The sequence below is a fragment of the Varanus komodoensis genome, unplaced genomic scaffold (assembly GCF_004798865.1).
Source record: "Varanus komodoensis strain SLA01 unplaced genomic scaffold, ASM479886v1 scaffold1, whole genome shotgun sequence".
Lineage (NCBI taxonomy): Eukaryota > Metazoa > Chordata > Lepidosauria > Squamata > Varanidae > Varanus > Varanus komodoensis.
In genome coordinates this window covers 13,965,180-13,975,820 of record NW_025335268.1, presented here as the reverse complement: position 1 = coordinate 13,975,820, position 10,641 = coordinate 13,965,180, and the positions used below count along the sequence as shown (strand labels likewise).

The 10,641-nt window shown below is 40.6% G+C and overlaps 1 protein-coding gene across 2 annotated transcripts in view; it reads left to right on the top strand.

Annotated features, from left to right (window-relative positions):
• The window catches only part of DNAH8 (dynein axonemal heavy chain 8), a 171,388-nt gene that overhangs the window by 60,894 nt on the left and 99,853 nt on the right, over nucleotides 1-10,641 (top strand). For both annotated transcript variants that reach the window (XM_044443121.1, XM_044443208.1), the window contains 5 exons: nucleotides 1,204-1,316; nucleotides 2,831-2,937; nucleotides 5,299-5,398; nucleotides 6,959-7,145; nucleotides 9,374-9,570. In XM_044443121.1, the coding sequence (XP_044299056.1) occupies nucleotides 1,204-1,316; nucleotides 2,831-2,937; nucleotides 5,299-5,398; nucleotides 6,959-7,145; nucleotides 9,374-9,570 (704 nt within the window). The remainder of the gene's footprint in view (nucleotides 1-1,203; nucleotides 1,317-2,830; nucleotides 2,938-5,298; nucleotides 5,399-6,958; nucleotides 7,146-9,373; nucleotides 9,571-10,641) is intronic.

Below are 10,641 nucleotides of genomic sequence, written 5' to 3'. Positions count from 1 at the left end.
CTTGCCCGCAGTAGTATACCTGATGGTCATCTGAATTAAATTCACCCATTCCTGTCCATTTTAGTTCACTGATTCCTAAGATGTCAATGTTCAGTCTTGTCATCTCTTGTTTGACCACATCCAGCTTGCCTTGATTCATGGATCTTACATTCCAGGTTCCTATGGAGTATAGATCTTTGCAGCATCGGACTCTCCTTTCACCACCAGATACATCAGCAACTGAGTGTCCTTCAGCTTTGACCCAGTCGCTTCCTTCTTTCTGGTGCTACTTGTACTAGCCCTCTGCTCTTCCCAGTGGCATATTGGACACCTTCTGACCTGAGGGGCTCATCTTCTGGCATCATATCTTTTTGCCTTTTGGTATTGTCCATGGGGTTTTTATATCAAAGATACTGGTGTGGGTTGCCATTTCTTTCTCCAATGGATCACATTTTGTCAGAGCTCTCTGCTATGACCTGTCTGTCTTGGGTGACCCTGCACAGCATAGCTCATAGCTTCATTGAGCTACGCAAGCCCCTTCGCCACGACAAGGCAGTGATCCATGAAGGAGTCTGCCTCTGTTAGGTCCCTGCCATTTTGGTCCTTTATCATGCCCATCTTTTCATGAAATGACATAATAACTCATAAAGCATACAACAACCTCCAAACCGAATCATAAATTTGCAGGATGACTTGTTTCCCACAAGTGACCATTCTATAGGAAGCAGTCCAGGTTTGCATTACATGACACTCCACCATGGCTTATCAACTGGCATTGGGTTGTTGTGGGAACCCAGTCAGTATGAGCTAATTTCTCAAAATGGAGCTAAGCTTCCAAAACTTTGCTGTAGCCATTTTCTATTGAAGTAAGAGCACACTGCAGAAATCTACTATGCATGTACCCCACTGCTGGCAAGGTCATTTTCAGGTGCCATATTCCACGTTCAGGAGAAATATAGTTGTTATTGTACATGTGTGAATGAGGACATGTAACCACACATGTGATTGGTCAACCCAAATTGTTGGTGTACTGTTTACATTGATTGGACCTACATGTGCAGAGCTCTATCTGTGTGCATTTAGAAACCATAAGCAGAATGAATGACAGACAGAGGAAAGAGTAGGGCAACTTAGTGCAATCCATACCTCCACCATATATACTATATATACTTCTGTGCTGGACTGTTGATTGAATGAAATTTCATATTTCTCTTCTAATAGAAGGGAAGCATGTAGCATTTGGAAGCCCAACTGAGGAGAAGACCACTTCTGGATCTCCAGTTCTACTGAGCAGTGATGAGGCTGAGGACAGTGAGAAGGAAGATGAATTTAAGAAGGTATTTTCTTTGCAAATAAATAAGGACATACAGAGCTCAGTGTACTTGTTGCTGAAGCTGAATAGAAAACCAACCAAAAAATATTCCAAAATTATATAAAGGAAATTTTCAAATGCCATTTAGCTCCCAATATTAAATACCATTCAGTGATGCTGCTTTAATAAAGCACATAACAATATGTAAATAATGAACCCAATGATGTTCCTGCTGGGGTGATTTAAAATGGAGAAGAGGTAGGTGGAAAAGGATACTAAAGTCCCCCACCTATCCTTTCTCCTGAAGCATTTCCTTTTGCCTTCTCCTCTCCTGGTGGGGCTTACTTCTGGCCCCCTCTTTCCCATTTTTTCATTCATGAAATTGCTTTCATCTTCATCCATGCTTTCTTTCACTTCAGTTGTCACCCAAAGTCTAAAAACTGCATTTGCTTTTGTCATATTTGATAGACCTATAAAGTTCTTTATCTCTCACACACTTACATTAAAGTACTCAAGTGGTTCGCTTCCCACTAACCAGCTTAACATAGACTTTGTGGTGGAGTGACAGCTTAGAGTGGACATTTGATGCTTCAGTTCTATCACAACAAAGCTCCAGCTGATTTCAGTATATATCAGTTAGCCAGAGACTTCATAGTCACAAATGCTTGATTATAATCTTGTGTTTATATCCCCCATTTCTTCCTCTTCAAGGGACACATGGTAGCTTACAAGGTGGTTCTCTCTCCATTTATCCTCACAACAACCCTATGAGGAAGGTTAGGCTGGGAGTGAGCTTCACAGCTCAGTCACCTTGTGAGGTCCATGGTTGAGTGAGGACTAGAACCCAGACCTCCTGAGTCCCAGTCCAGTGCCCTAACCACTACGCCGCACTAGCCCCCAGACACAGCTTAGGCTTTCTGCAGTCCTTTGTATCAATGACCTTAGCTGCTGGCATTAGAACCACAATATGTTGTCATTGACAAAGGTACACCAAAACTATAGGTGTATGACTTCCTTTCCTATGATTTTTTCATGATGTACACTGCCAAGTTCAAATGTTAAAAGCAGTTATATTTGACTGACACAAGTAGCACACTTTCTATTGGTTGCTTCACTTTAAAAAAACCTTTAATAAGTTTATTTATTTAGACTTCATTTATTTAGATAGGAGACTTCTATCCCAGTCCTATGAATCTCGACTGGAAAGTAAGCCCTACTGAGTTTTGTGGGTTGTGTTTGGAAGTGTGAATAGGGCTGCTGCCCTTATTGCATGTCTGAAGGCTTAAATCTCATTCTGTCTCTCATCAGACTTCCCTGTGCCCCTATGGAGTTATAAATAGGAAACTGGTCCATTTGTTTGCCAAAATAGAGAGCAGAGAGATGGAGTATTGGGTGGATAGACTATTGTTGTTATTGTCATTGTAATTACATCTCACCTTTTTCCCCCTTGCAAGGAACCCCAAGGCATCTTGCAAGGTCCTTCTCATCTCCATATTATATTTTGATAGGAATCTAAACTATTATCTTCATTAATTGCAGGAATGCAAAGAGGTAGTTGCATATTTTAGCCATCAATTGTTGGACAGCCTTCAGAAAGCTACTCGATTATCCTTGGATGCTCTGAAAAAAAGAATATTTGTTTCAAGGTATGTGGTAGAAGGTGTTCTTCATGGTGAATGAAATTCAGTGCAGGTTAACATCTCATTTTACAAAATCTCAGTGACATGGATTTTCCTTTTGCTCCTGCCCTGACAAAACACTGTTGGATTTTGGTTTTGTCACCAGCAGAAGAAAACAAACAAAATTTCCTCAGAATTCTTTTTCCCATTGAGACTATAGATCTTTCAACTTTCATCATATTGCAGCAGTTTCCCCCCTGACATCTTTACAGCCACTACATTATTAGAAGACTCATCCCTGGACTTCACTTTTGGTCAGAAGTTCTGGCCTCCCACACTTGCCCCTTCCACTAATAAGACAGGGGTATGTGGGAGGAAATTGTGCTTCTTGGTGCAATTTTCATCCCATTCTGTGATTGGGGTGGTGGTAAGGTTATGAACTCTCTATGAACATAATTTGTCACATGAACTAATGGGAAGGGTGTTTATCCCATGTGTCTGATGATGTGCCTTGACAATGAAGCTCCATAGACTTGTCAAGGACTTGTCCAGTGATGGCTCCCCATCATGTTCATGTTAGAAAATCTGCTGTGACTTAATGTTCTTTCCTTTGCATTTAAATGTTGAACCAGTCACGGAGTAGTTTTGCAGAAGGGAGCTTAGAAAGAGCTCTATTTTTTTGTTGTGTCTTTAGTATTTGCCCAGTTGTGGCCAACTTACCTAGCATACTTAGTAGAATTACAATTTGCTTACCAGTTTCCCTGCTTCCTTTAAGCTTGTAGTTCTCTAAACAATAAAACTTATTTTTAGGACTCATCTTCATATAATTTCTGCAGCAATACCTATAGCAATTTTTCTCCATTTATATGACAATCTGATCATCTAGTAAGCATTTCATGAAGAAATGTCTTGCCATTATGTCTTTGAGGTCCCATCTCATAATGTTATCTTCTGCTGTCCTGCATTTTTTATCCAGTTGTTCAGGTGGTCCATCTACCTCGAGCTTGTTTCTCAGTCTGAAGCATAATACATGATAGGTCTTTGTGCATAGTTTGGCAGTTATTGTTTGCATGCTCTCAGTCATGGTTCCAATTTTTTTAAAAAAGATTGAGACTTATTTTGCAGAGTTTGTGGTTTCAGCCATTAAATTAACCACATCTGCTGCCTCTGGGTACTTCCTTATTTGGTTTTGTTTGGGTGATAGCTGACCATGCTTACTTCCTCAGCTCTGGAGTCCAGTTTGGATCTCCTCACCTTTGAATTGTATGTATACACATGACTTTGAAACACTCTGAGGTGCTGTATGGTCAACTTCTGCTTATTCCATAACTCATAGGGAGTCATGAGCCATTTGGCTCCCTCTGATAGCAACAGCCTCACCAGCATTTCCTCTTTTAATTCTGTTTATTCCTGTACAAACTTCTGAGCATATACCAAGCAAAATGTTGAATCCTATCTACTGATCAGCAACCAAGACTTGACTTATGTGCCCTTCTCTACCCCTGCCTCACAAGAGGAGCTCTGTGGAATCTCACAAGCCTTCAAGCCTCCATGCCTCTTGATGAGCCACAGGGTCAGGACGTGCAGTCTCTCCATTTTCCATCTCAGCATCCTCCCCTGCCCCCACAAATGACAGCTTGGTGCTTTTCCCAGAGAAATCATCAGACACCTGACTCCTGTCTTCCGGCTGCCCTTGAGTCAGTATTTCCCACAAAACACCCTGGCTATTCCCAGGTCCTTGAAATGGCACCTGGGGCTGAACCATTTCATAAACATTCACAATCTCTGAATCTGTGCTCTCAAAGGAATGAGCATGGGGAGCCTTGTGTACATGCGCCTGAGTTTTGACAGAATGCACATGCATGACAGGGAGCCTTGATTAGCATTCCAAATTGTAAATTAATATAGCTGTCATTACAGCTTATCCCAATGTTTGTTGGGAAATTCTCCATCTAGCAGCCTACATCTTGCCATATCCATTGGTGAGCGATTCTTTCTACAGTCCCATTTTGTCTTGTGGTCTATGAAACTGTGAGTATGTGCTCTACTCACTGCACTCTCAAGTACGCCTATGAGTGAGGCAATATATACTCACCACCCTTGTTGCTATGGATAGCTTGAGTTTTGCTGTTGAACTTGTTCTCGTTAGCAACATAATCTTTCAGCATGTGTGCACTGTGGGTTTTGTTTTGTTTTGTTCTGTTCTGTTTTGCTTTTAGCACATAAGTTACCCAGTACCAGGAAAAGTCATCTACAAAAGAAAGTATCAGTTGATACAGCACATTCTCTATCATCCCATTGTGTCTGGAAGTATCTGTCTGCAAAAAAAGCACCATATTCTCATATTTTGTTAACATACAATATAATCTGCATTTTTCCTAGCTCCAGCTCTTTTGGACGACCTCCTTATTTACCTCAGACAACTACCAAACCTGAAGAAGTTGTTTCATTTCTAAAGGCAGAAGTGCATTTAGCTATTCCGCATGTGGTAAGTGTTTTAAGCAATCAAGATGTATGCCTTCATCTCTGGATTTCTTCTGAAAATCTTCACTTCTGCAGTGCTATTCAGTGTGCTTTTAGAAAGTCTTGGATAAAATAATGTAAAATGCACTAAATACACAAACACAAAATAGAAGTATCAATTCTATAAATGCAATTAAATAAGTTATTGCCCATAAAAGCTCATGTAGCAGTTCATTGACTGCATTTACACAGAGTGGCAAGCTATCATGGGTGTCAAGCCATGGTAAGTTGTCCTGCTCTGTGAACCCAAATCATTTCCACAAGTGCTTTTTTTGAGAAATAAGCCATGCCAGGAAACCTAATACTTGACTTACGAGTTGTGCCCATGATCTGTTCTCATGTTCTCTGAAGCCAAGCTCCAACACTATCATAAGTGCCAGGAAGTGGCTAGTGAGATACTTGGCAAGAAGGACAAAACCTGCTTGCACCTCTTGCCAAAGTCACTCAGGCAGATGTCACATCCAGGCATCCCACTGATGCCCAAGCCACAAGGTAGAGTGACCAGTATTGGGTCTGTGCCCTTCATAATGATCACAAGCCCTCTCAGACTTGCTATAGCTCCCCCCGCATTACCCGTTTTTCTCAAACTAATGAAAAGTAACTTTCAGTTGAAAGGTAGTGACAGTCTCTTCATTATGCCAAAGGGGTGCAGTGAAAGGGCTGTGGCTGGGTTGTCTTTGCCCTTTTTTAGCAAAATATTTTGCATCCCAAAGGTGCTCATATTTTTCTTTTTTTTAAGTCAGACTTGTACAAATGCACTCATACGTGCATATATCCCTTTGAAAAAAGCATGGGAAGGCCTGCCAAAAATATTTTAAAAGGAGTCAGAGCTAGCTGTCAAAACTGACAACTCCCATAATAAAGGTTGGCTCACGCTTGCTTTCCTGAGTTTCTAGAATTGGGAAGCAGTGGAAAAGTTAGAAGATCCTTGGAGGAGCCTGGTCTAAAAACAAAACTAAGCAAAACAAATACAATCCTCCCTCCACAAATTCTTGAGGTTCTTACTGTGAAGTGGGTGATCTAGTGGCTACCTCCTTTTTAAGAGCAACAATAACTCATGGCTTTGCTTTCTCTTTTGACAGCTGTCAAGACAAATCAAGTGAAAAATAAATCCCTTGGTAGCCTCTCTGGGTCAATGCTCAGGATGGGTACCTGCTGCACTTTGACAGCAGACAGAGGGGTTCAGATACTGTCTTTAATTTGTAACCTTGCCAGCTTCTTCTGCTTTTTACTTTCCACCAAATAACTAACTAACTTACTAACTACCTAATCTGTTAAGGAGGAAAATATAAAATAATGATATTATCTTTTGTTTGGTAGTGCTAGGGATCATCTGTTTGGCAGGACCCCCAAGGGTGTAGCAATCTCATCTGAATTTGCAGTTCTGACATTTTATTGTTCATAGCAGTACATCACTTGTTATTAACAAATTTTTGTACAACTCTGCTAGCTGCTGATCCTCAAATCCAGTTTTCCATTTGAGTTTCATTATGTTGAATGAAAAGCATCTTTGTCTTGTGTATAGGTAATGGTGCCTAGTTTGGATGATATACAGCAAGCCATCAATCGTATGATTCAGTTGACTCTGGACGTAAGCCGTGGTGTGGCACACTGGGGACAGCAGCACCTGCTAAAATCTAATACCAACCTGGAAAGTGGTATTCCTCAATCGCCTAGTATTATAGGAGGGAAAGGACTCAAAAAAGAAGAGAGTGAGATACTTTATTGTTATTTTCTTCTTTTCCTTTATAAAAAATGCCATTGCTTAAAAAAAACCTTTTAGAGCCTTCTAGAAGAGATGAACACTGTTATTCTGTGCATGGTCATATAGAAGTAAGTTCCACTGTGTTCACTGGAGCTTGCTGTTATCCACATTGCTTGTAGTTAAGTTGATAATAAGTGAAATTGCAATTGACTTTCCACATTTTGAAAGTATTGCACTTTTTCTATTTGTTCATCACTGTACATGGGTCATTAGGAAGAAGCATGCAAACCCAGCTTGATCCATGGATTTCATAAAAGTTAAGAAACTCAATAAACAGGTTTTTATTTAAGATTTAGTCTTGTTTGCAGCACTAACCACAAATCTTTTTGATAAGACTGAGTATTTTCCCCACCTTTGCTATCTAATGAAACCACAATGTTTAAGGAATGGAAATCCCTTTGGTTCCTATGTCTAAAGGGACTGGCTCTTTCCAAGTGCTCATCCTCCTGACTCAGACCACAAGCAATACACTCTTTTCTCAAGGAAGGCTCAGTGTTTTCCCCTAGAAGCTATTCCCACCATCTACCCCCTCCATCCTTTATTATATAGGACCATCTTTCTTTCATCTGCATAGCTAGTTCCTCCACCAAAAGGGCTTGATCATCTTGGCAATCCTCCAGTGAAGCCCTGACTTCACTTTCTCCAGACTGCCAGGACTGGTTGGTAAGTGAGAACAGAGTGGCAGAAGAACCTTCTTCCTTCTCCTTCGCTCCTGAACTCTCTCCTGTCTTTCTCTCCTACTTGTCTCACTTCTCCTTTCACCTATTGCCATTTCATTACTGTTTTTCTCTAGCTCTCTCTTGCATCACTTCCTCAGCTGCCTCTCTCCTTTTTATCTTTCCTTTCAGCATTCCAGCTATCTATCCCAGTTGTATCACATCAGAGCAGTCAGAGTGGACTGCAAAGGAATGATCAGATGATCTCTGAACTTGCTGCAGTGTGACTGCAGGAGGAGGTATCAAGCTCTGCCTGATCTTCACAGTTCCACTATCTCCTCCACAGCAGTTGGCTTGAAATAGCCAGGGGAGACTGGTGACTCCTTTTGGGGGGACTGAGTTCAGCACCATGGATGCTCCTATGAAACTCAAAAGAATAGATGCAATGGAAGAGGTGCCCTGTTGACACAGGACTTACAGAGCCTCCTTAGACATAGCTACTGTGGACGGAGAGTCATTTGAATTTTACCATACACATAAAGCCCTTTGGGACCCCATTTTAAAATGATTGATTATTAATACTAAAATGCTTTCCAACTATATATTTAAATGGATTTAGAACTATAGCACCGTGATGCTATCAAGTTTTATTATTTAAAATAATTTTAATTAAAAATCAATGTTATGGTGTTATTGCTACATGTGTCTCTTATTTACAAAGAACAACAGAGAGCCTGTATGGTCTGGTGGTTAGAATGTTATATTGGGGACCTGGGAGATCTGGATGCTAGTCCCCACTTGACCATGAAGCTCACTTGGTGATTTTGGGCCACACTCAGCCTAACGCACTTCACAGGGTTGTTACTGTAAAGATAAAAAGGAGCTATGTTAGCCACCTTGGGTTCTTACAAGATGGAAAAAAGCAATGTTGTAATTAATAACAACAACATAACAATACCTAGCAAAGCATTTTTACACTGAAAGATTGAATGAAAATAAATAAGTGGAACTATCAAATGGTGACTACCAGAATCCTGCATGTGTGCTGACTTCTGAGAGGTTGGCATTCCTGATAGGCACTGCCCACATCAAACCAAGCCCTTTAAAAAGAGGAAAAAGTAATGCTTGTGACATCTATAGCTATGGAGATTGGACTGCTCTTCAGTTCTTCCAGAAAAATAAATTTTCCCCTTGAGAATTTTTATTGGAAGATAGGATATAAATATTCCAAATTTTTAAAATGAATTTTAACTAGTTCCAGTGGGATGAATAATAATTCATATAGTTGAGACTGTATTCTTCATATCAGAAATCTACATAGCCTATGAAGGTGAAAAAAATCTGGAACCACAATCCAGAAAATATAAAGATTGTAAAATCCCACTGAAATATATTTTAAAGGACTTTGCTCAAGAAGAAATACAAATTGCTTAGTATAGATTTTTTTTACTCTTGATATATGGAGTGGGAGTGTGAAGACAGGCTTCAGAATTTATGTTTCAAACGATATATTTTTCAGAACCACCAGAAGAGTCTTTTCCAGTTCGGAAGCTGAGAAATTTTTATCCAGGAGTTGCTGAACACAAGGATATTTCCAAATTAGTTGTGCTTCTCTCCTCATCAGTGAACTCAGTACGGACAGCTGCTAGTGAAGCACTGCAAGACTTTCAAAAATATAAAGCTTTGTGGACAGAAGACAGGGATGCTAAAGTTCAGGTACATTGAATCTAAACCTTTGCTATGATTTTAACAATACAACCCTTTCCCTAACTTGGTCCATGGTTCCAGAGGGAGAGTGCATAATACCTTTCTGTATCCTTTGAATGCAGAAGGAAATAGCTCTCAGCCTTCAGATTTTTTGTAATGAGTCCAGATTCAGGAATATTATGCTTAACTAAGTTTAAATGCCCCTTCATGGATCACTGCCTTGTCGTGGTGAAGGGGCTTGTGTAGCTCAATGAAGCTATGAGCTATGCTGTACAGGGCCACCCAAGACGGACAGGTCATAGCAGAGAGCTCTGACAAAATGTGATCCACTGGAGAAGGAAATGGCAACCCACTCTTTGCCATGAAAACCCCATGGACAGCACCAAAAGGCAAAAAAATATGATGCCGGAAGATGAGGCCCTCAGTTCGGAAGGTGTCCAATATGCCACTGGGAAGAGCAGAGGGCTAGTACAAGTAGCACCAGAAAGAAGGAAGCGACTTGGTCAAAGCCGAAAGGACACTCAGCTGCAGATGTATCTGGTGGTGAAAGGAGAGTCCAATGCTATAAAGATCTATACTCCATAGGAACTTGGAATGTAAGGTCCATGAATCAAGGCAAGCTGGATGTGGTCAAACAAGAGATGACAAGACTGAACATTGACATCTTAGGAATCAGTGAACTAAAATGGACAAGAATGGGTAAATTTAATTCAGATGACCATCAGGTACACTACTGCGGGCAAGGATCCCTCAGAAGAAATGGAGTAGCCTTCATAATCAATAAAAGAGTAGGAAAAGCAGTACTGGGATACAATCTCCAAAATGACTGAATGATCTCAGTTCGAATCCAAGGCAAACCATTCAACATCACAGTAGACCAAGTCTGTGCCTCAACCACTGGTGCTGAAGAGGCAGAAGTTGACCAGTTCTATGAAGGCCTCCAATACCTTCTAGAATTAACACAAAAATGATGTCCTTATCATCATGGGGGATTGGAATGCTAAAATACGAAGCCAAAAGATAACCGGAATAACAGGCAAGTTTGGCCTTGGAGTACAAAATGAAGCAGGGCACAGGCTG